Source organism: Lipophrys pholis, assembly GCF_963383615.2.
Source record: "Lipophrys pholis genome assembly, chromosome: 1".
Lineage (NCBI taxonomy): Eukaryota > Metazoa > Chordata > Actinopteri > Blenniiformes > Blenniidae > Lipophrys > Lipophrys pholis.
Genome location: NC_137635.1, coordinates 28,442,084 through 28,468,427, shown reverse-complemented (window position 1 = coordinate 28,468,427; position 26,344 = coordinate 28,442,084). Strand labels below are relative to the sequence as shown.

At 42.6% G+C, this 26,344-nt stretch overlaps 1 protein-coding gene across 1 annotated transcript in view; it reads right to left on the bottom strand.

Annotated features, from left to right (window-relative positions):
* The window catches only part of piezo2b (piezo-type mechanosensitive ion channel component 2b), a 110,747-nt gene that overhangs the window by 82,202 nt on the left and 2,201 nt on the right, over window positions 1–26,344 (bottom strand). Inside the window, exons 2-5 of the mRNA XM_080458208.1 lie at window positions 20,491–20,586; window positions 14,122–14,247; window positions 4,453–4,495; window positions 266–428 (exon numbers count right to left, since the gene is read on the bottom strand). Coding sequence (XP_080314334.1) covers window positions 266–428; window positions 4,453–4,495; window positions 14,122–14,247; window positions 20,491–20,586 — 428 coding nt within the window. The remainder of the gene's footprint in view (window positions 1–265; window positions 429–4,452; window positions 4,496–14,121; window positions 14,248–20,490; window positions 20,587–26,344) is intronic.

The window sequence follows — 26,344 nt, the reverse complement described above, 5'->3', positions numbered from 1 at the left end:
ATCAAAACAGCTGCATGTGACAATTTTCTCGTGTCCTCCGAGGCCGTCACTGTTTCCTCTCACTGGATCCAGCAGGGGCCCACTGGGGGGGGGTGTCAGTGGGCCCACCAGGGGGTCAATCAGATGGCCCACTGGGGGTTATTCGGAGGGCCCATTGGGGTCCCAAGACAGGCGAAACGGATTTTGCAGCTTGTTTCTCCATTCAAATGGGGGTAAGCAGAGTTTATCAGACGGACGGACGCGTGTCGATGGGAATGAAACCCACCTGTTCCTCTGCGTCGAAGTCTGCGTTGTACTGGGCCATGTCCTCAGGCGGCCTCTTCTGGACCAGACTGCGACACAGCAGCCAGATGGCCAAACCCACCACGAACATGCCGATGTCCGGGATAAAGACCCGGATGCCGTTGCCTGCATCTGCGCCGATCACACTGCAGGCAAACGAAACAGAGAAGAAGCACTTGACAGAAAGCAGACGGACCCCAAAACCTCCCAAATCTGTGACCTGGTTGGCGGCGCGGGACGGGCTCACAACCTGCTGTTCGAAACTGGCACTTCTAACATGAAGCAGCTCTTCTGGGAACCGCGGCGGCAAGCAGCCCACGGAGACATGTGCTGTCCTGAGCTTGACCCCGTGACCCAGATCCCTCCGCCGCTGCCACGTTTCAAACAACAGGAGCTTTACCGCCCCGCTCCCTCCGCCTCATGAGAACAGGACTCATTAGTCATATCACTCAGAAAACTCCACCTGCTCACAGGAGCGCCTGGGAATCTGGACTTTTCCGTTACTCCACCGTTGTTTTAATACGCGTTGCGCTGAGGGCCTCAGCTTTTATAAGGGGCGCCACCCTCTTTAATGAAATCAGGCCTGCCGGGTTTAATGTATTGCTATTAAGAAGTGAGTGAAATTCCATTCAGATCTTTTTTTCTCTCCTGTTTTGACCTCAGCCGTGAACAACATGTTTACTCCCTCTGAAAGGTTTATCCTTCATAACGAGCCCGCCGACGCAGTCGCTCCTGTTGTTTTACCTCCTTCTGAGTTCACAGATTAATTAATCCGAGTTACCTACAACCTGGAGCAACTCAAAGAAACAAATCATATACAACACGTTTACCTCGGTTCTGCACAAGCTGAGCTTTTTATTCAACTAAACCTGACACACAGGTGGAACAGAATGATCTGGACCGGAGCAGAAAACCAGGAAGCTGACCGGAGGCGGGGAAGTGTTGCCATGACGACCACAGCAACGTTCAGCTTCATATAACCTGGTGTGATGTGTTTATGCAGCCCGGGGACACGTTTTATGAGGTGTCATGATTGCTCGTACAATTACAGCGAATAAAAGCTGTCCTGGAAATGGCTAACAGGTTTCAAACTCTCCTTTATCATCCGAACCCGATTCTATTTCAGCTTCACAGCGGCCACTCTGCATCCTTTCTTTGAGCAACAGAATAAGGTCATTTAACCGTTTGCCGTCGACCCGACATGTTCTGAAGGAGCAGCAGGCCGAGTGTTGGTGAAGGAACGGCTCATTTTAAAACATCTGAGCTCAGTCGGGACGTGGAAACGAAGTCACACGAAGGAAATCTGAAAAACACCAACACTCCTCACCTGACGCTCTTTTTTCACTGCTTTTGATTCTTGGCTTCATATTTAAACTGCACTTCATCATTCGGTGTGACTGTGTTGACATATTTTATTTGACATTCTTTATTACCTCTGAACTCAAAGCACAAATTCATGAAACGTCAACAGGGAAAAGTTTTTTCTTCCTTTTTTTAAACCACAGACGTTTTTCACAAACCGGTTCTGTAACTCAGAATGTAAATACAAATTGGAAATGTCAAATCTAAAATTCAAATTTAGAAATCCACAAAGTTAGACACATATTTCCATTAACAGCAGGTCGGACCTCGGATGTGATTCACGTCGAGATAAAACTAGTTTTAATTTCATTAATGTGAGAAAATCAGATATTCACTTCTTCACCGGGGAAAAGTAAAAATATAGAACTACTCGAGTACTAAAGTCAAAGGGGAATTTTAAGTTTATTCAAACATGATGACTCATGACGGGGCCACGCACACGCACACACAAATGAAAAAAGTATAAATACTTACTTACTTCCTCTGACAAGAGAAGTAAACCATCAGAGCTTAATGATTCACTTTTACTCACTTTTATAAAAACATATGACAGGAGGGTAATCTGATAATCTGAGAGTACTGGAGTAATCTTTCGTTTTCTGAGAAATGTTTTGCTGAAAAACAAATGACTTTACTTTTTACTGCTTCATAGTTCTGCTGGTGGTCAGAAGCTTCCAGAAACAAACACATGAAGACAAAGCAAAGAGTCAGACTGACTTCCTCCTCTGCAGCCGCTCAGATCACTGATGGTGAAAACACACCAGCTTAAGACAAACCAAGAATATCAAAGTCACAAAAAACAAGAAAACTTTCCTCATTAAAATATAAATAAAAATATAAATATAAACGGGAGCAAAACTAAAAATAACCTAAGGTATAACACAGATAAACACTGATCAGAACATTTATCTGTTCCACACTTTCTCTTTCTTATTGGAATAAAAAACTAAAGCTTAAATTGAAAATCCTGCAAATACTTAAAAAGTTTTCAAGCAGTTTTACACCTCAACACACAGGTAAAACACGGGCGACCAAAAACCTGCTGGACAATAAATATGGAGACATATTTAAAGTGGAAAAGCAAATCTTGAATGTTAAACGTGTCTGATTAATCCTCTGGGTTCACTTTCCATCACCTTCACATCAGGTTCTGTGTCGTTCTGCATCAAATGGACTGTCGATCTGCTTCAGTTGTTAAAGAACCAAAAGTCCTCAGTTTAACGTTTGTGTTTCCTGAACGCTTCGTCGGTTTCTACCGACTGTTCCACTGTGTGACTGATCATTGACCATCTGATCTCTGAACTCCACCTGATGCTTTGTCAGACAACTTTGCATCAGAACTTGAAAAAGAAAAGAACCAAAATCTGAAACTAAAAAAAAAAACATTTGATCTAAAATGAAAAAGGAGGTAAATAAAAACAACAAAAACAACTAATTAAACTAAAGAAAATAAGCAGAAAATAAAAAATAACAGAATCAAATAAATAAATAAATAAATAAAGCAGTCAAGTAATTTGTTGCGTTTTGAATGCAACAAAATTCAAAGAGAAAATATGAGTATTTTAACTTTTTACTTTATTTTGCAGCCAACAAAGGACGTATTTTTGATATGAGATTTTCATTAAAAATGTCGACACAGACTCAGGCTTTAGCAAAGACACACACACACACACACACACACACACACACACACACACACACACACACACACACACACACACACACACACACACACACACACACACACACACACACACACACACACACTAACCGAGTGTAATCCTCAACACAAACAGGTAAATGGAGGCGGGATAAATGTTTATGGCTCCACTTCCTCCACTTACAGTATACGATCCACGGAGGGCTGTTGAGTACTGGAAAAAGGACGTGGCTGAGTTCGGACATTCCCGTACTCAGGAAACCACATCTAATATGATCATGTGGATGTGAGCAGACACACACAACAGCAAAAGCTTTGAAAAATCGGCCTGTCAACTGATTGTCAGGACTAACTGGGTTTAGGCTTCATCAGGAATCCACACGGGGACACGTCGGCAGCATTTATTCAGCTCGTCGCCGTAGTGAAGGCAAAAAGTGGTGCTTAATGCTGTTGTGTGGTTTCTTTATTTAGAACACTTTGGCCAGCGTTAATGTAACTTTACCTGCAGCAGACGGTAACAAAGAACATGTCGCAATTTACGCTTTGTTGGTTTTCACTGTTGATTTTGAATAAAATGTTATATTGAATATCCTTTGTCGTCTCAGACGGTGTGATTTTCTTATTGTTGAAAATGTGTGACCTGCTACACTGTGACCTGGACTTGATGAATGTCATTTACAGCCTGCTGGTGCCTTCAGGGGACTAATAAAGATAACCCAGAATCAATCTATTGTTTCATTGAAACGCAGGGAGAAAGATCAATATGGAAATAGATGCACACGGTTTTCTCATGTGTCCCTTCAATGTTCATTTTGAGGTATTTTTCTATGTTTTTTCAAGCAGCTGTGACTGCGATCGAGGAACAAAATCACTTTTCAGCCATCTCACAGAAGATCTTAAACCACAAAGTTATCATCATGAGCCGATCTATTCTGTCTGGAATTTCACAATGAGTAGCCATGTTAAAGGAGACGAGAATAAAGTTAGAAAATAATAATGGCTGAATTTCATTCTTTTTTAAAACTTTTTTTCTCACATCCGTCTCATTTATTGACTAAATTAAATGGTACAGATATTTCCTTTACTGACTGTGGTTGATGATGGAATCAATAAAATTGTATAATTTGAATATAGAGACATTATCTTACCTCTCAAAGCCAATTTGCCGAATGGATTTTTCCCACGTGGAACCTGGAGGAAAAAACAAAATCCCAGCTTAGTCAAGTCGTTAAAACTTACAGAGAGGGTGTAACAGATAAATGTGGAACTATTACTGCTGGTTCAGATCAAACCAGTTCAAATGAAGCCGTGGTCTCTGAAGAGTGGACCGGTCTCCCACTAGGAGGCGCCGCTACTGAGCTGCTCATGTCCCATAAGGTGGTATTTTTTTTTATCTTGTGCGAACAAGATAAATTATGCACACAAGATACTTTACTATGAAGTTATATGCGTCTCTAACGACTTCTGATGCAGAGTCACCAGATGATTCCAATTCGGCACTGAAGGAGAAAGTTAAGTGGAAAATGACTTGACTGTATTCATCATGTTTTCTGTACCATGTAATGTATTGATGTAAAAACATTTCAGCGAACACACAAACTTTGCCCAACAACCAATATTGAATTTATATAACATTTATTCTATTTGGGAAAATGCTAAAGGGGAGATATCACAGGTCATTCTTTTCACACCTAGACCACATTAGACCAGGTCCAGATGAAACACCATTCCTCCTGGACTCCTCAACTCTGAAGTAGTTTATCCTGCAGAGGCTGAATATTCATTAAAACACAGTTTCAGATTTGTGAAACCTTTATTCTACTTGTGAAAGTAGAAAACACGAAATAGACAAATAGTCGCTCCGCATGTCAAGTTATTTTTCCCTTAACTGCTGAACGGGAAGCCGTGAATCTGAAGCCAACTTCAGCGTCGCCTAGTGGTCACAGAGGGTATCTATAAGGACATTTTGATATATAACTCACTTCTTAATGCAAGTCTCCTCAGCGGCCAAACATAGAAAAACATGTAGCCTATAGTCTGGAAAATACAGGAAATACAAGTGTAGCTAGAGAATGAATTTATAAAACAGGCATTAGAGGCAGTGGAGAGAAAAGCCCAGCATAAAGATCTTTCTGTGTCTTTATCTCAACATCTGATGACGTCCTCACTGCTACTTCCACAAAGACTAAATCTGCTGACGTTTCAGGTTCCAGTAACAATTCATACAAAGCATTTCCTCCGTGAAGAACACCATCCGTCTTTCTGCGCTCTGACAAAATCAAACACTTGATTCGCTCTGGCCAGTTGAAGTGTTCCTGGACATCGCTCCGGCGCCTCACAGAGGTTTCCACGTATTCAACTCTCAGGTTGTTTGGTCCTTTGTTCGACCGCCAAAGAAACGTTTGAGACATGAGGACCGACTCAGCGACACGTTGATGGAGCCACCATTTTTCTGCCTGTTGGGGAGACTCATTCATGAGCTGCAGAGGGTGGTGGTGTGGAGAAGAAAGACGACTTCCAACTGGAACTATAGTCAACCATGTACAAGTCCGAACAATTTCAATATTTCAAGTACAACAAAGTTTGTAAAGTCTCACATTTCTGGATAGAAAGAGACGCTGTCCAGTTTCCTGAGAATAATAATTTTATATAACTATATAAATCCTTTATCTTTTATACAAACTGTTATATAAACAGTTCTCATTTGAAAATAGAATAAAACAAACTGAACGGTTGCATGTATGAAAACATTTGTGATATTATGTGTAAACAATATTGAAATCTTTCTCTACACTTCCGACTCCATATTTCTGTGGTGTGGAGTGGGGTAGTCGTAGGTTTGGTGTAAAACACACGATCGCAGTGAAACAGCTTCACTTATAATCTGAGTATCAAAGATGAAAGACTTAAAAAAACTGTTCGCATGCTGCTGTTTTAAAAAGAGTTATCTCACTGCAGCAGACCGAACTCCTCCAAATCCTTTGTGTTTTGGCAAATCTACAAAAATACACCTAAAAATGCTCTTGCTTACAAGAATGTTTCCTTCAAGTGCGTGGAGGAGAGACAATGTTCACACAGACGACAGCAAGAATTGTTGAAAGGACAAAAACATGTGTGGAGGGCGGAGGCTGCATGACTGGCCTCTGACTTAACCTCTGACTTCAAACGGTTGAACCAGAGTCCGTCTGAGCTGTGGAGACTCATCTGTCCACCTCCACAGATACCCCCACCACCTCCCTCCACCCACCACCTCCCTCCTCTGGCTCTGCCCTCCCCCTGGGTGAGGAGGATCTGTGTGGACACTCATTTGTCCACTTCCACACACATCCTCCTCGCTCAGGATGTGAGGGGACTCATGCAGATGCGTCCAGGCCTGACCCCCTCCAGGTCTGACCCCCTCCAGGTCTGACCCCCTCCAGGCCTGACCCCCTCCAGGCCTGACCCCCTCCAGGCCTGACCTGGAGTCTTTACCTGACCTACATGCCCCTCAGAGATTCATGAAATCGAATTTGATGTGCCCCAAGGCTCAATCGCAGGTCCGGTTATTGTTAACTTGGAAATGTGTCCCCTTGGTGATGTCATCAGGGGACATGGCGTTGATTGTCACAGCGATGTTGACGACACACAGCTCTACAATACCATGTCTCCTGAAGACACGCAGCCAATTGATTTACTTTAACTGTATTTTAGATATTAAATCATGGATGGCAGAAAACTTCCTTCAGCTCAATGAGGACAAAACTGAAGTTGTAGTTTTTGGTGGGAGAAAGAAACTTTTGTTAAAATTACAGGCACCATCTTTAAAAAAACCAGATCAAGTAAAGCACCCGAGTGTTTTCGACTGAGCGAAGTTTTATTCCACATGTAAGGCGTGTTTTTTGTCATCCTAGGAATATATCCAGAGTCTGTCTGTTTCTGTCTGGGACCAACACAATCTGATGCTTTTTCTCAAGTCAGACTGACGACTGCAATGTGTTGCTTTCTAATCTTTCCCCCAAAACACCATCTCACACCTTCATCTTCTCCAGACCTCAGCTGCTCGTGTTGACGAGGACCAGAAAGCAGGATCACATGATAGCAGTTTTAAAAACAATAAAAAAAAACAACCTTAACATGGCGAGCCAATACAAAGTCTTTCAAAGTCTTATCTTACAGATTTACTTTGACGAACCCTCCGGTCCTCCGGCTCTGGCCTTTGAATCATTCCCACAGTCAACAAGAACCTCCTCCTCTATGGAACAGCCTGGGAGACAATGTTCATGTTTTTAAGAGCTTTTAACTAATGTTTTTAACCTGTTGTAGGATTTTGGAGTCTTTTATTTTCATTTAAGCCTCTTCTACTTGTATATACAATGGCAGGGGGTTAGGAATTACTCCTTTCTTATTTTGGTTTTTAACTTGTACAAAAAGTGCAATATTAATATAGTTTCATTTGATTTTGATCTCCTCCGGGTCGGACTATAATGGCATGAATATAAAAGTAATTTCATTTCAAATTGAAAAATGACAATTAAGAACCAAAACCAAATTTTACAATGTTTTTTAGTTGTTTTATCTTCACATTTTACAAATGAACTACCAAAATGGCCTCCAAATACATTTAACATAAAAAAAAAAACATTTTAGTGATTCTGCCTTTAAGTTTATTGTATTTCTATTGATATTAAGAAGTTATAAATAAGGAAATATTTATGAGCTGAGGGGGCGGGGCTTCTGACAGGCCACGCCCCAGCAGTCATTTACTTCGTCCAATAGTAAACGTCTGAGGTGTCCATTCAAAACAAACACAGAATCTTTCTTGTTAAAAAAAAATATTATCAAAGGTGACATTTTACAAACATCAGCAAATCTGTTGATTTAGCTTTGTGAAAGTAAAGTGTGTGTCCTACAGCCTCGCAGATCTGCGGCGCTGTAACTGTAGACTGTAAACCACAGACCGGGGCTGCTTCTCATTAGCCGCTGCTCGATATGAAACATGTGCCACTTGTGGCACGAAGGCTCAGAGAAAGCAGCCGTTCAGTAGCAGAGACGCAGAGAAGCCCTGAACGCAGGTCCTTCACTGGGGGCGACGCGTCAAACCTGAACCCCAAAACCTTTATTTTCCTCTGGTCTAAAGACCTTTTAACGGCCGGTACAGCTCCAGAGTCAAAACAAGAAACACACACCGACATCAGGGCATGTCTACGCCCCAAACATCTGTGATGAGACCAGGGAGCTTCTCACGGTGCGTTTGGACCGTCCACATGTCAGAGTATCAGACGAAGAGCAGCAGTGTCAGGAAGTTGCACAGGAGGAGATAAAGACCACTGGTGTTGATGTAATCCTTCATAATCTCTCACAGAGGTGGAGAAAGGTCACAACTCACTTCAGGGTCCATTTAAATCTTCAAACACAAAAGCAGAGACTCTACAGAGAAAAGAAGCTGCTGCAGATTCTCAGGAGGAGGAGGAGGAGGAGTTGGAGGAGGAGGAGCAGGAGAAAGAGTGATGAGGAGCAGGAAGAGAGAAGAGGAGGAGCAGGAAAAGGAAAGGCAGAGGAGGATGGTGGTGTTAGGAGGAGCAGCATGACGAAGAGGAGGAGGAGGATGAAGAAGAAGAGGAGCCTGAGGCCAGACTGGAGGAATGCTGCAGGTGAAGTGAGGCCAGTGAGATCTGCACTCTGAGGGAATATTGTGTAACAGCCTGATCTGGTGGATGAAGAGCCGCTGCCCGTCGGGGCGAGGCCACATTTCACCCAGCTGGGCACCAGAAATACCTCCTCACACTTTATGAGAGCCTCATAAAACAGCCTCGGTACTTGCTGGGCCGTGAACCTCCGAGAGCCTCTCCTCCGTCTCCTCTGGCCGGCCGACACACTCAGAAGAAGCCGTATCGACATTTCACCTCGTCATAACCAACACCGCAAAACCTGAGCGAGTTCAGAACCCGTCTGCTGGTCAGGCGAGCAGCAGACTGGAAAAGTCTTCATCCTCTCATGGGTTCAATCATATTCAGGTCATTCTTGTCATATTAGGATGCCAAACTGCCTGAGTTGTGATAAATTGTGTCTCCGTAGAACTATGCAAATTCAAAATGAGAAGAGTTTCAATATGAGAGTAACGTCTGAATTATTCATGATTAATTCACAAAACCAGCCCAATTAACTGAGAAGTGTACCTGACAGCCTGGATTATTTCTTACCGGGTGGTGACGGGGCAGAAATCATTGAAAAATAAACAAAAACAACAAAATCTACAAACTAAAGCTGAGAAAACTTTGAATAAGGGCAGAAAAAATCTGACATTGTGGCATTCTGCTGGCTGTAGGGTTGTATAATACATGTTCTGAAGGAGATCTTTCTGTAGGATAACTTCACTGTGTTTTCTACTGTGGATTTTACGTTAAAGTGTGACTCTTGTCTGTGGCTGAAGGATTTTAGACGTCTGCACCGAGGAGAACGTGGACACAGAGCTGCTGTCTGGTAGTTTTTTCAACTTTGTGTTGGGGAGTTCTGGTTCTGTCGGCGGTGACAGAATGGGAACAATCTGCGAGGAGTTTGCAATAGAAATCTGTTCAAGAAAAATGTACCTCTTCTGAACTGGTGAAAAACCAAATTATTGTGTTTTGGGGTTTGTTTGTTTTTTCTAGGTTTTTTAACCCACTTTGTTGCCACATGTCACTCAGGATAAAAAATGGCTCAAAACTTCCAACAATCAGAGGAAAGTTGATGACTTGAGTCCCTCCAGACTGTCTCGAGTGTGACTGAGATGCCTGGTGGTTCATACAGGAGCTCCTCAGCGTCCCGCCCTGCAGAGACGACGACTCATCTGGTGACCACTCACTGACCCGCCGCAACAGCTGGAGCCGCTTCGCTCCTCCAAACGGGTCTCAGTTTACGGCACTAATGCTCTATTTGGCTACAACCGACGGAGGAAATCATATGAAGTTATCTGGGGGGGGTTCGCCGCTTCTCCGTGTTTACATTCGACTGCCAAAAGGAAAAGGGTGTTGAAGGCGCTGGATACAGATACAGAAACCTGAGATAGGAAGAGGCAGAGCAAGGCGACATGGAGCGATGCCTCACTTCCAAGAGCAAAGAGGAAAACAGGACATTAACTTCAGGAAGTGAACCTCTAGACAATATGTACACAGAACCACACGCAGAGGAAAATAGAATCCATTGTATAGAAAATGACAGCTGCAGCTCGTAATCATGCTGGTGACATAGGAGCGTTTGGTTCGACTTTGTTAAATTAACTTTCATCAGGTCTTTTTATATGAGCTGCAGGAGCCCTGCAGGTAAACGTCACAGATCATCACCACAAAGGTTCATTTCATCTTCAACAGAGCAGCTTCACCTAAGACATGAACAGTTCTGCAGCATGTCCAACTTCATTCACTTAAAACTTCAATCATTTAAAAACAGGCTGTTTATGGCAAAGCTTTCTGTTCGTCTCCCACTTGTGCCATTTCGGCAGAGTTAGAACGCTTGTGTTAGGATGTGCAAAGTTTTCAAGCACAAAAGCAAAACTTCTGTTGTGTTTTATTTTTACACGAGAACAGCAGAGCTCAGAAAACACCTTTTTGAAGATGCTGCTACTGCTCATGTGCACCACGGACATGGTCAATAGTTCTTTCTGCACGTGCTCAGTAGATGGACGATAAGGACAATGTCTCCTCCGTGGTGTCATGACTCCCAGTCCTTATTCTCCTGGGACTCGGTACTTTAATTTTGACAGTCACCATAATAACAATCCAACTTGGCCGTCTGCCCACTAGAATAGTGCAGAGGATGACTTGGGGTCCCAGGGGGCTGCAGGCAAACACAGGAACAATGTGGAGGGCAGGTCACATCCTGCTGAGGTCAGCTGTCCATCACAGAACCCCACCCCCCCCCACACACACACACAATCCCAATACAGGACAGCCAGGGAAAGAAAGAAAGAGAAATTTATATTTTACCAGTATTTCCTCTAGTTTTAGCAGTTTGGTGGCTGCTGGTCAGCCAACATGGCAACCTGTTGTTTTGCTGCAGAATTACTTCTGTGGTCGTTAAATTTGGCTTTTCAAAGTAAAGCTAATGACTTTCACTTTCTCAATCAGCCGTCAGGTAACTTTTTGTATTGTGCTGCTCTGTCGTCGCGGTGCTGCCCACAGAGAAGCTGCACATGCTGCTGCTCTGGTAAGGGAGTTTAAAAAACAAACAACGAAAGTAAACAAACTTACGTTAATTACGTTAAAAAATTTTTTTTACAAATTAAACGTTTCAAATCAATTAATTAAATTAACGCGTTATTTTTGACAGCACTAATCATTACCACTATATATCTAGAACAACAGCACAAAAAAGTCTGCAAAATGTCAGTTTGTTTAAAGCTAAAATATGTGAAAGATAAAACTCTTGGATTTTATTAGTAGATGAAAAGAGTGAATGGAAGAATTTGGGATCTTGTCACTTTATAATCTGGGCTGTAATAAACCGCAGCTCCTTTGGCCCCTGAGTGTTTGGAGCTGTTTGAGCCCGGGGCGATAGCGCTGGTTCTGCCCTTTGAGTCGGCTGCGCTTGGAGGAAAGTGAATTACATTCATTTAAAAAAGTCATTCGAGCACAAGGTCGGGGTCTGTCCCGTATGGACACTTTCAAACTTCACAGCTGAAGCCCGAGGCCAAACATTAACACCTTCCCGGTACTGACTCAGTGTTTGCTTTACTGGCAGACAGCATCAGATTTTTCTGCTGGGCCATGTGGCGCGAGGAAGCTAATTACATGGAGGAATGTGTCGAATTCAGAAATCTGCACAATGTGACCGAGAATATTTCTACAAATTGTGACTCATGTTTTACCGGCTCCTGCTAACGGAGTGTTTTGGGTGAAAGCTTTCCTGAGGTCAGAGTTCAGGTGTGATCGGACACACGTGGGCACAACACCTCACAAACATCAGCCGACCAGCAGAGACGTCTTCGGTCCCGTCGCTCTGTCGAGGAGAAGGACTTGCTGCTGTACATCACTGTTTGCTGAACAGGGCTCCAATTACAAATCTGCTCACGGCAAATAAAGCAGAGCTAATATTTTTACAGTTTGTCACGCTTCATTTTTAGCTCTGTGGTTAAGAGTTTGGCCAACAGCTACCTCTGCTCTGTGCCGTCCTGCAGGACAACATTACTCACAAACATGGTTTCTAAGAAATAAAATGGCTGTATTGTGACTGTCTGTTAAAGTACCAGGTGTTGATCCCAGGCCTGTAGGGGCGCTGTGACACTGCCACAGGAATACAACACAACCCGAGAACAAGACTTGAAGTTTCCCCTTGTTGTTCTTTGATGAAGGATGTTGGAACTAGAACTGGATAGTCAAAGTTGAAAATTTGTTGACAGCATTTTTTTTTTTGTCGACTCATCATTTTACTTATAGATCGCCGATTCCTATTTGGTCTCCCGTCTCAAACGGTTCACTAGGTTTCAAGTAATTCTCTTCCACACCCCTCTGCGCTGTGCTCGCACTGCTGGTTAAACCCGCTGTCCTCTTTCTCCCCCTTCACCGTTTTCATATTAAAATGCCGCCGGCAGGTGAGTCGGAAGCAAGCACGGTATCCAATGAGACCAGCTCTAGTCCTAGACTGAGTCCAAAAGTGTCTAAAGTACAGGAGTACTTCAGGTCAACCAGTGACAAACACTCTGTAAAACTAAAACAAATATCCGAAAAGAAAACAGGGGCTGTTGAAGACGCGCTCATGAAAAAGGAAAAGACAACGGGAGCAGAGGAGTAGTCCAGGGGATATGTGGGTATACAACATATTGCGTAACCCTCTTCTAAATCCTACAATGCACCACTGGGCCTTATCCACAAATTAGTTTTTTCCCCTATAGGATGATGAAGTCATGACCCGCCCACTCTGCCTCTGATTGGCTCATACAGCAGCATGAGGGCTGACGAGCCAATCAGAGGCAGAGCAGGACGGGTCTTTACAAAGTATCACTAACTGCTGAATTAAACCAAAATCATGTGACAATGAGCAACTTACTGTGGAAGGATTTTCACGAAATAGAGTCGTCTTACAAGCCACTTTTTCTAAAAAAAAGAAAAAGAAAAAGGTGTTCCTGTGCTGCTTTGAACGAAGGCCAAAGTCCAGCGAGATCGTCTGCACTTTTTATTAAGTCTTTAGAAGAACGACAACTTTATTTAGACTGTTTGGGAGTAATGTTTTAAGACAGGGGGCCGACTGTATTTATAGATGTTTGATTTCTTATTGACATACAGTATCTGTATTTTGTATTTATTTTGCTTCGTTTTATTTATTTGGTAATGTTTAATTTATTTTGTTTAGATTTGTCATGGCATGTCCCTTGAGTTCAAATAATAATAATCAAATAAAATGAACACGAATGAATGAGCACGCTTGAGAATGATTGTGCTTTTGCCACCAGTTTTGATGTAATGTTTATGTTAAAAAAGATCTGGCTCTGATTGGTCAAACATGTTGAGATGCAGAAACTTAATTTACAGACGTTCAGTCAGTTTCATGCATCTTGTGAACGTTGATATCATGATATAAAGCTCTGATATGTCATGCATGTCAGGTACTATTTATTAGAATATTTCAGTTTCAGTGTCCACTGCTTGTCAAAGTAGTTTTTGATCTCATAATGTAATGGAGTAGTGACTTTCAGTGACGCTGCTTCTACGTCTTTTTTTAGGTTTCTAAAAAAACTCAACAAGGCTCAATCAATCCTCTCCGCTCCTGCCCCTCCGATTCTTGACCTTGGAGGCGTTTTGCTTTCTCCACGCACAACAAGCCTCCCCACCCCGAGAGCCGCGCCATAAAGGCTGCAGTGTACTCACAGTTGAAGTCGGAGGTGATGGAGTTCCCGGCCAGGAGGCTGTTGACGGTAATCTGATAGATGATGTGGAGCAGCAGGAAGGACATACTGGTGAAGCAGAGGGACTGCAGCAGACGCCCTGTGTGGCCTGCAGGAGGGGAAAAGACGCAGTCAGTTCACGAGATTCCCACACTGTTATTCTGCCATCCACACACTTAAAACATGGTGGGAGTCAGAGGAAAACTCAGCGAGCAACAAGTCATGATCACTTCAGCCAGGCGGCGTTTTGAATAAGTTGCAGAGGAAAGTGAATGTGACTGGAGGAGGGATTTCAATGGATCATAACATGGATATTCCCTGGAGAGGAGCTGGCAACACGACCTCAGAACAAAGCTTCTTTCTGTTGAGAAGCCAAATAAACACTCTGGTGGTCGACAAGACCTTTAAGTCCCTAATTCATCCACAGCCTTTGGTTTTGTTGGCCGGAGCTTTTCGTTGTGCAGCGGCGCGGCGGCGTCCTTTAAAGCAGGTAAAGACGGCAGCGGATCACCGGAGGAGCGCCACAGCTGCTCCACACATGGACTGTTTACAGAGCACCTTCAGGTATTTGGGATAATTTCAGGAGTTGTTATGGAGATAATCCTCCACAGTCGGACTGTTCGGACCACTTCCTGCTAGAAAAATAAAAGATATTCTTCCTCAGGGGCGGAGGAACTCTCAGATGACAAAATCACCAAAGTGTCTCCTGCTGAGGCTTCAGCTCTGCTGGAACAAACCACATCAGCTCAGTCTGGTGAAAGATCCTTCATGTGTTCAACAGCGACATCTCATTAGATTCACTGCAGCCATCCACAACTACTTTACTTACAATAGTACTACACAATATCCTGGCAAAGGTGAGGCCCTACTGGGGGCCACCAAGAGCCCACGGTATCACAATGTGCACAACAACACGCCACATCAGGCTCATTAAATGCTGAAGTGAAAACAATTTGTGCTAATTTCCCATTGCAATTCCCCGGGCTTTCACAACCAGGGTGAAGAATGCTTGTAAACGCGAGTTTCGAGAAGTTTTACCAAGCTCCCGCGTCCACAGTCGCTCCTGAGGCGTTCAACAAAGCACCCGCTCTGGCTCTGTCCTGCATTCTCAACCTTTTATAACATTTCTGTTGTCGTAGCTGCCCGACCCCCGCATTGAAAGTCTCACTTTACGTCACTATTCAGGCTCAAAACCACGTCTCGGGAGTGCTTTTTAAACGCTTGCAAAACAAAAAGTTCTCACTCAGTTTATTTCCTCGGTGGCAGAAGTGAAGATGTTGAGTTAATAAGGACCTGAATTAACAGCCTGAAAGTAATAAGAGACCAGGATGAGACGGTTTGGTATCACAGTTCTGAGCCTCACAGATCAGTTTTTTCGAAACTTGCATGAAAATCCATCCTTGTTGCAGATTTATGTGATTCAGAGTCTGCAGCTCCCACCAGCTGACGGCGGGCGGCATGTTTTCAAATTAGTGTGTCTCTAGAAAAGTGAAGACTTTAACATTAACATTTCAATCAGACAGAGTGAATATCAAAAACTATTAAAAAAAAGTACTGTGAATAAACGGCTTTCAGTCCTGAGGAGGTGATTTTGATTGACCAGGAGAAGATCGGAGGGACAGAATCAGGCCGAGCAGGTTGGAAATCTGCAGAGGAGAGATGGTGGACATGTTGAATAAAGATTTAAAGGCTCCTACAGACGGTGTGATTTTAACAATCGTATAAGTTCACAGCTCGTCACACTGTATGACACCGATCTAGTGAAGGTTGGGCCACGACATGAGGTTTGCTGTGTGCAGACTGCAGAATGTGTTACTGCACAACAATGACACGTCCTAAACAGAAACAGAAACAGAGACGGAGCCTCGCCGCTGTGGCGTTTAGGTGTTTGGAGAGAAATTCAAAAAAAAAGGAGCAGGAGGAGGACATGGCTGCGAGCGCGGCTCGGGGAGAGAGGACAACTTGAGACGATAAATTAGCAATAGAAGGTTGAAGTAAATATTTGTTAGCGTCAACTAGCATTAGCATTTACTGCTATAGACTTTCATTTTCCATCAAGACAAACTCCAACTAAACATAAACAGGTCACAGCAGCAGTCACCTCCATCCACCTCAAATATCTGACACTGAATTTTATGGCAGGTTATCTTTGGTCACCATGACAATGTCGACCTTGAACCATCTCAGTGCGTCGCAGGCCCACGAATCAGAGCCAAGAACAACGATATCGCCACCACCTTCCCACGATTGCCATCTTTTGTCGGGAACGGTGGAAAATCTCAATGTGAAGCAGCATTAAGAAGAAGCTGAGGAAGACCTCGGAGGAGATTCATGGGTTTATCGATAGATAGTTCAGTTTATACTAAAAAGAATCCCAAAAAAAAAATAAAAAATTCTATTTGAGAACAATGATACGCAAAGAATGGACAACAAGATCACTGAAGCTCAACATAAAGAAGAGTTTATACCTCCACCCGTGCTTCATATGTACACTGGATCGTATTCATATGGATCTAGATCATTTAAACTTTTTTGCTGATCAATTTTTCCTCTGAATCAAGAATCTGATCCAAATCTCCATCAATGTTTTGTCAGTTCTTCTATTATCCTGATACTTTTGATGAAAATGTGTCCAGTAAAACAACCAACCAACAGGAATGAAAACATGAAAAAAGAGCAGAGCAGTTCATGGTTCAATCCCACCTTGTATGAGCGCGGTCACTATTGGAGGCCAGTGAGTGAATGACTGAGTGAATGAGGAAGTCACTGAAGCACTAAATGCATCAAAAGTCGATTTGAACAAACAAAAAATAAAAAGCAAAACCTCTCAAAGATGCTGAAACCACACATCCAATGTCTGCAAGAGGAAATGTGAATTAAATAAAAATCATAAGATCTAATTGATGCATCAGCCCTGGAGGACTCTTCATGGTATTATCCTTCAATCAGGTGTGCAGCATCGACTGCGAGCCTCCAAACCACAGCAACAGTTTATATTTTGTTCGCCTCCGCTGATAATTAAATCCCTTGAAGGGGCCAAAAACTGCAATTACAACATTAGAGAGTAAATCGCAAACAACAACAAGTTGTCTTGGTTTGAAAGTGCAGTCTCCTGTGCTGACGTACCTTCGAGCCGAGGCGGCTTTCGAAAGCAAATTACCACGAATGAATTATTCACGTCCAACATTTGGTTTGAATTAACTTCACAGATTTAACTGCCACATGTCCTCGAAGGTTCAGGATGAAGCAGACCATCAAACCAGGCAGTGAATTCAGCTCGACATAATCCCTCTGAAAGCAGCGGAAACCTCCCAGGTGTGTTTCTCTGCTGCTCTTCAACAACAAACTTTAAGTTTTAATTGAGTTTTTTTTTTTTTAAACGTATACATGGATCAGTCATGAAGATGACAAACAGTTTAACATTCTTATAGTTAAAGTTTTATCTAATCATCACTTGTAAATATAAATAAATATTAATTGCACATTATGTTTCGTTTATGAGCTTTTAATCATGCAACATAATATTATCATGTTTTCATTTCCTAATCAGATTAAAATCTCTTTATCTGAAATGTGCAGAAACGGAAAGAAAAACATTGGTTCCGCACAGCCTGCACTCTGGATCATAAAATCTGAATGGAAAGGAAGAAGAAGATAAAACACATTTGGAGACTGAAACGAGACTAAAATCATGAAATAAGGTGAAACAGTTCTGACACTTGCAGTCTGAACACTGAGATATCTCTAAATAAAGACATCGAACACATCACAAGAAGAATTATAGACCAATAATAATAATTTTTTTTATTAGAAACACTGTTGTAACGTGCGCCTTCATTACAAATAACATCTGGTAATTTAAACCAAAAAATTTAAGTCCTAGAAAGAAGATTTTGATGCTCTAATTAATACCCAGATTACTTTTATACTTATATCTACATTAGGAATTACCCAAACACACTTTCCCTCCCCCGCCCCGATAACGATAAAAGTTTTCAGATGAGTGTCGGCCAATACCAATCTTTTCCTGATCCAATACTTCCATTGCTACTGCTTCACTCTGAATATATTTATATTATATTACAGCCAAAGCTAAAAGCTTCATTGGAAGAAGCTTTGTTTCTAGATTTATTGTAAAACTCACTCATAAAATCTAAATTCTTCTCAGAATTATGGAAGAACTTTATTCAGTCACAACAACCAAACTGACTATTCCTCTCTGTGCCGTCTCAGAAAGAAGAGGACGTGTTTATTATATAGTCTACATGCCGAAATGTCCTTGGGCAAGACAATGAAGCCCAAACTTCTGCCATTGCAGTGGCAGTGTGTGTGAATGTGTGTGTGAATGTGTGTGTGAACGTGATGAACTATGTAAAGCGCTTCGGGGCTGCTCACGCAGCTGAAAGGTGCCAGATATGGAATCTCATTACCAGTTTAGGAAACTTCACCTGAATTCTGACAAGAAGTTCATAAACATGAACCTGCTAAGAATGAAAGTTTGTTTAAAACACAAACTTTAATTTACTACAACATAAACAGTAATCAATAAAACTGACCAGAAAGTCCCAATTCCACCTTAAAGCGACGTGAAAAGAAAAGTTGGATTTACCGCTACCCGATCGATCAAAAAACGCTAATCTCGGTCCTGATCCGATGTCCACCGATCCGATCGGGACATCGCTAATCTATTTCCAGCCATCAAGGTTTTTTTGGATTGACTGATTTAGAAAGCGTCTGAATAACCGTTCAGCGCACAAAGAAACCCTCCCTCGTTGGGTCGTACTCGGTAGTTTAAGAATGAGCCTGTTGTCGTTTCTGCTCGTACAACTTCAAACTGCCCATGTTTTAATTCATTCATTCATTTCAGTCAAAACTAAACGTATGTGCAAGAACATACACAGATACACATATAGTCATACACATACATATATAAACCCTTTGTTGATCATCTATAAAAAGAATTACATTTGTATTTTATGAACATATATTCACACAAATAACTAATCTATATCCAAGTATAACTACACCTATAAATACATGTTTACATACATGAGGCATATTTCTAACATGCCTGAAAGAAGTAAAACGTATTTAATGCAATAAACCTTCTCCAATATTCAACAGTCAGGTTATGATAATCCTTCTGTATTGTAAATATACACAGTAATAAAGTCATTGATACACCGTCACTGCATGTTTACATGGGATTAACTTTGGAAGTAAAAAAAAAAAAGAAAAACTCCAGTGTAAATATTTGGATAAAATTTTACAGGTTTTAAAGAATTTCTTTGTGAAGATACTAATGGAATCATTGGGTTTCAGTTGGAGCTCAGAGGTATGAGCGTCGGCCTGCAGGGTTTCTACTTCCTGTCAGCGCGAGATCAGAATCAACTCAGTAGGTGGAGTTTGTCCCCGGCGACCCGACGGAGACGTTTCTGTGTCGACGACTTGAAGCCGACGGTCATCAGATGCACGAACACGGAGCTTTACTAGAAGACCGCTCTCTTTATCTATTGATGAGGCTGTAAGTGGTCCACTCCTCTTCCCCCTTTTACTTCCTGATTGTTATTTCAGCTGGAGATGAGCAGAGACCAGCTCAGACTGGAAGTTGTTCCCTCCACGCATACAGCTCCATGTATTATTAAACAGTGCCTGTGGTCTCCTGCAGAAGGTGTGTTGTTTAGTGTCTTGTGGTGAGGGCCGTTCAGGCTGAGCCGCAGCGCTGCATTGTGGTTCGGATGTGTTTAGCGGAAGCTCCTCTGCAGGTTTCAAGTGTTTCTCATCTAAAAACCAAAAAGGTTAAACAAAGGGACTTTACCACAGCTTGGTTGAGTTAACTACCTGAACTTGTCTAACGTTTGGCAGATCCTGTCGTTACTGTATAAAATGCACTTAAGGAATCAGTGAGGCCTTGGGAGAAATCTTTATAACCCCTTTCCGTAATTGAAGTGGTTATTATCAAAAACAGCCCTCATCCTGAGTTTTACATTTTACAAGCTCTCTTGGCTTCTCTTCCTCAACTCTGCAGATACTTGGGCTCCATTTTCATCGTTTATAGGCGATTATTTGTGCAAATAAAGCTAAAAGGTGAGTTTTCAGCCTGATGCAACACACCTTTCTATCGCCGATCTGACCAGTCGTGGATCATTTTTATTATTACAGATGGACTCGTGCCCGCACTAATCCATATTACCTTTCATGGGCAGAACTTTGTGCCAAATCCATCCTCATCTCAAGGAAATTCAAGTCTCCTGGAGGACGGATGGTTTGCATTAGGAGGCTGCAGGCCAGTGGGAAACGTTGGGGGTCGCGATGGCAAGCGCCAGGCTTTAAAGTGAGCCGGAGATCTTACCTTGCATGGTTGTGCTTGTGGGCTCTGCGAAGAGTGGGATGAGCAGGAGGTAGATGAGGTAGACGAAGGACAGGGCATTGTACCTGAAGAGGCAGGCTGCGGAGACACACACACACACACACACAGAGGCAGGATGAGCAGGACGTCCCTCTGCAAACGTCACGTTACACTCAGCAGCAGAGACAGAATGACGTGAAAACAGATCTGAGAGAAGAATGTGGTGAAAGCCGTTAAAAACCAGAACATTCCTGCAAGTGAACTTCACACTCACTAAGCTCATTAGCTCTTCCTCTGGAGCCTCTGAGGGAGCTGACATTTGTTTTAAACTTCAGTAATGACCCGAGTTAATCGTCTCCTCACACTGAAAAGAGTGCGAGCAGCCTGTGACTGGATCTGTGTCCCTCCAAGCAGCTCAGGGTCTTAACCTGTGGAACCATCAGTGTCTCAACTCAAACTAAACCATCTTTTAATCATTTCAACACAGTTCTTCTAAAAGTCCCACATCAGACGTCCTTCAAGAGCAGTTTAAATGTGTTAACGCAGCACACATACAATGAATGTACTGCGACTGCGTGCATTAAACATATAAAAGACTAAGCTGGGAGAAATTGTGTTTTTATGCACTGTGACATTCTGAAGATGACACAAACGGATTGTTAACGATCATGAAAGCCCTAATTATTCCATACCAGGTAATCCCAGTCAGAAGCAAAAGTATCAATGAACTTTCACCAAAAAACAGAAAAACTAACAAAAAACTAAAAGTGAATGAACATGTGGGGAAAACCGGCACGGCCCAGTCCCAGCTGCTGTGGATTAGAGGAAAGAGAAAGAGCACTGTTAACGGGAGGAACAAACCTCAACGTCATTAACATCGTCCACAGAGCAGCTGGAATTATTTCTCTGATCTAAAACAAAACAGGCCTAATGAAAAATTAAAGAGCAGGATTTTTTTTTTTATGTATCTGAAGTTGTGTCGGTAATACAGTTACAGTTTGATAGTTTTTGTGTTGAAACTGATTGAACAGAGACAACTTGTCCACTGGCCGGTCAGTTAATGATGAACACAGGTCCATTGTACTCAGGCAGCTTTTTATTGTAAAGCTGTGAAGTTGTCCACGACTACTTCAACATTACGCAGTAATCCAACATCACTTTGTGCTTTTGACTGTTACAGATGTGTGAAGCCTGTTTGTGGTTGGAAGTCTAGGGGGTCACACACATATATATACATATATATATATTAGGGCTGCTCAATTAATTTAATTTTAATCGTGATTACGCTTATGGCTCCAGACGATCTCAAAATTCATGTAATCGAGGAAAAACGATGATGTTGTAGAGCCGATGAACGGGAGTCGGGGCAGCAAGGAACTCCAAACTTTATCCTCCCTTCAACCAAACTTCTCAGTAACTCTTTCCTCTTTCTCTCCAACATGAGAGCGCACACGCTGTGTAACGCCAAAATACTTCCGACCGGAAACCCCGCCTCTCTACAAAATAAAGTTCCCCTTATTTATCAAAGTATTTATGTTGGATTTATTTGTGGAAGTATATCTATCTCTTATTGTATTTTATTTATTTATTGTTTTCAAAAGATTGCGTGCAGTACAAGTTTATTTTTCACTACTACATTACAAGATATTTTTATATATTTAACAGGAGAGTCTTTTTTTTTTTTTTTTTTAAAACATGTTCAATAAATGATGTTCCAAATTCAAAGACATAATTGTGTAAATAATCGTGTTTTCAATCTTGCCCAAAATAATCATGATTATGATTTTTCCCATAATGGAGCAGCCCTAATAGATATAGAGTCTTTTCTCACACACACACACACACACACACACACACACACACACACACACACACACACACACACAGAGGAAGTGTTGTGGACTTGTGGTGAAAGTTGAAACACTTAAAAGCAAACATGACTTCCAAAAACCATTAATTGGTGTATTGATCTGAAGCACACCTCATTTCCCGCGTCAGGCTGACCATCCGCCCCGATCAGAGCTTTTACCAGTTAAAGAGCTCACATCACCGGCTCACCAAACATCAATTAACTCGTCCAAAATGAGCCGCTGGAGCTCAGCCGCAGTCTCTCCTAAAAGTACTTCAGTCAGTAACTCTCCTACAACCGCATTTATAAGAAAGCTGCCGGGTTTATTTTGATTTCACGGCCAAATCAATTGTCAATGAGTGAGTGCTTCTGATTTCAAAGAGAAATTCAACTTCAGTTAATCAAGATAACTTGTTTGTGATTGTTTCTGAGGTGAACCTGTGATTTGAGGGAGGACTCATGGATACGTCTGCAAAGCTGTGATCTGTGGTACTTTCAGAGTTTTCTAGAGATCATAATCTGTACATGTTTAACTGTGTCAACATGACAGCAATAGAAGAGCTACACCAGATCAACATTTACAGTTTTTACAACGTTTCCTGAAGCTCCATATCTTCAGAGAGGTCTGTAAACATTTTTAGATCAGGAGGAGGAGGAGGAAGAGGAGACACAGTGACTTTGTGTGAAATGTGGACGAGGAGTCTGACCTCCTAGATTTCCCCAGCGGTTATGTCAACATGCTCCGAGTTTACAACCGGGTCGGCTGCAGGACTTATCGTCGCAGTCACAGGCACCAGCAGCTTCAAGTGTTGAACTACTGAAAAATTACACTTAACCGCTAAAATTGGTGCTTTTATTTATCTTTGCACGTTCAATGGAGCCATTCATTGACATTTGACTTGGCCGGGACTCGGCGTGCGCCGCACTGCGCAGCTCCTGATTTCCTCTGCACTCACATCCACACCAAAGCAAACTAACACACGTTAGTGGGCTGTCATCTTACCGGGGAAATCACAAACATCTGGAGAATCTCCGGGATTTACCGTCAAGCGTGTGTGAAGGTTAAAGCGACCACGTCAGCTGTCATTTGTCTCGGCCTCCATGAGAGTGTAGGTGAGGCCGTTCTTCTCACACTACATTCATATTCCCCAAACAACTCATTTCATCTCTGATAATGAGCCATTGATCTCAGCAGTTCTGCATATTTGCAGCACACAGCGAGCTGCAGCCATTGACAAACCTGAAGCAGTCGGCGTCTAAACCCATTGTGGATACAGGAAATGTATTTGTGTGAACGCGGCCCGGCTCCCGCCGCTCGCCTGCAGACGCTTCACCACAGCCTCCCTCACCCGTCGCTGCATGACTCACCATCCCAGGATTTTTACACAAGGAATGAAAATAAACGGCAGTTGTTTTCAGACATCAGATTTCTCAAAAAGAAAAAAGAAAAACACTCTGTTTTTGTCTGAATCATTCTTTTGTCTCTCCGGTTGGAGCCATTATTATAAACATTCAAAGCCCGAAGACAAGAAACCCAGATCTTCCTCTAATGCGAGGTCAAGGCCGACACGGTTTGAGCTCATAAATACGTTTAAATACGAGGACGGACGGCGGCACGAAGCGGTGCCAGGACTAGGGAGGGCTTGGAGATAACGCAGGAATTTAACCGTTTCCATCACAGCAGGAAACTAAAGTCAAAGTGGTCAATAAATTAACCTCCGCCGAAATCAAGTTAGAAGACAAATTAATTTCGCAGCAGCTCTGGAGATGTTTTAACAAACAATCTGAGCAGGAGCAGCTTCTCACATTCAGGCCTGGAACCAACCAGAAGTTACCGTAAGTTCTGGACTATAAGTCACAGGTGAGGAAAAATAAAACGTCACGAATAACAAAGAAACAGAAGTTTCTCTGGCGTGTGAGAACATTTATTCTCCATGTCTGGATCGACGATGATTCTGCTCCAGTTGTTCCAGAAACTTCTGCTAATTTGTTCCACAGTTTTTAGCCGACGACTCGCCTTCTTTGTTTTCTTCATCACGGTAACAGTTTCTTTTAAAAAGTTTCTCACACACTCCGAACTCTTTCTGCTTTCTGTGTCTGTGTGCACTGTGGACGTTATTCTTGCTCTCTTAGTTAAATCGAGACGTAATTGAGGTTTTTCTAGGGTAAGGCGGCAGCTTCCTGTTGACAAACAGTGACATCTAGTGGTCACAGATGAAATATACCGGATATTTTCAAATTCAAGTCGTTTCTGAATTAAAGTCACATGACGAGCCAAACATGAAAAAAACTGGCATCATGAACTGGAAAATACAAAACTTCACATTTTTTTCCCAATTGACTTACAAAATATTTGCAAAGTGTGAAGTTTCCAGATTTTTAGCATAATTCCACTAAATAAATATGGTTCGATTTCACATCAACATTTAAACTCGACCTGCATCACATGCAATAAAAATAAATGCACATCGGGTTTCACAATAGAAACATAAACCCGACGCCAAAACAGGATGGGATTTTACTGTGTTAAATGTTTAAAGGCAGAAATCAACTGGGGATTTTAATCATTGGTTTTAACTGATCTGTGGCCTCGGCAGCTCTGATTTGATAGGGGAGGTTATGCCAAAGCTTGGGGGCAGAAACTGAAGACGCTCCATCACCGTGTGTTTTGATTGGGGGATGTGCGAGCAGCTCGTTATCTGACCTCAGTGCTCTGGATGGGAGGTAAAGTGTTCAAACCTCAGCGACGTAAAACCCTTCAACCCTTTAAGAAGCTGGAAATCTTGAGCCAAACCCAGTGTGTTAGGATCACACCGCCTCCTATCAGCTCATCTGTGAGTGAGTAGCAACGAGTGTGGGACTTTTCCAGAAGCTTCTTCAGGCGGCGTGACGAGCCGAGGATGGACCGACCACCTTAAAACCTGCGGCATGTTCTTTCTCTCTGACCTCAACCCTGTCACGGCTGAAACATGCATGAAACAAGACCTTCCATGATGTCTGAGGAGTTGCAGCCGTTTCCTCCTCATGACTTTGACATGAGCAGAAAGCATCGGGACCGCCGTGTTTTCAGCTCCGGACAGCCGGAGGGACAGGATGTTGAAACAGGAGGAGGAGGTACCTTCTCTTCTTTGAGAGTACCAACGATAAAGTCTTCAGTAACGACAGGAACAATCACGAGATTCTCACTACGTCTGGCAACACTGAGATAAAAACACACAGCAGGAATAAATGTTGAAGTTATAGAAAGAGGTAGAAGCACCCATTTCTTTTTTTTTTTCTCCCAAAGTTATAAACTCCAAAACAAATCCAGGCAGACTGAATTTATTTAGTTGTAAAACTTAAAATAAACTTTTCCCCCCTCAAACTTATATAAAATAAAAAATTAAATCTCATCAGTTCAGTCTTTAAATGGGAGTTTAAGTAAAAAGCTTGATATTCAAACAGCAGAGCTTCTTTGGATCCATTTGGTTTTGGTCAAAAGCCTCCAGGTTACAATGACGTTCCCGGCAGCTCCACCTGCTTTTGTTTGACTGTTGACTCGCTGCGTTCACGCCACAACTTCCACACCAGACATTTGGGAAATTGCAGGCTCACAATTATGAAGCCACTTCGAACGCTGCCCGTAAACACATAAACAGAGGGCCTGTTTGATCACTGTAACAGTGTGTGTGTGTGTGTGTGTGTGTGTGTGTGTGTGTGTGTGTGTGTGTGTGTGTGTGTGTGTGTGTGTGTGTGTGTTGTGTACACATGAGTGCCCAGCGGTTTGCAGTGTTTCAATAGAGGTGCTGTCAGATGGCCAACAGGAGGCACAGACTCTGTAGCGTCAGCAACCACGTCTTTCACCAGGACGCGAGAAGAGAAGCAGCCTGCATCCCGTTATTACACAACTGAAACATTCGCAGTGACGCGGCGCTTCGCTGCTCTGCCCTGTCTTCCCTCTGTTTTGCGCCGAGAAGCCAAACTGTGTTCTGTCCGGGGTCGTGGGGCGCTGCAGCCAACCTCAGCACA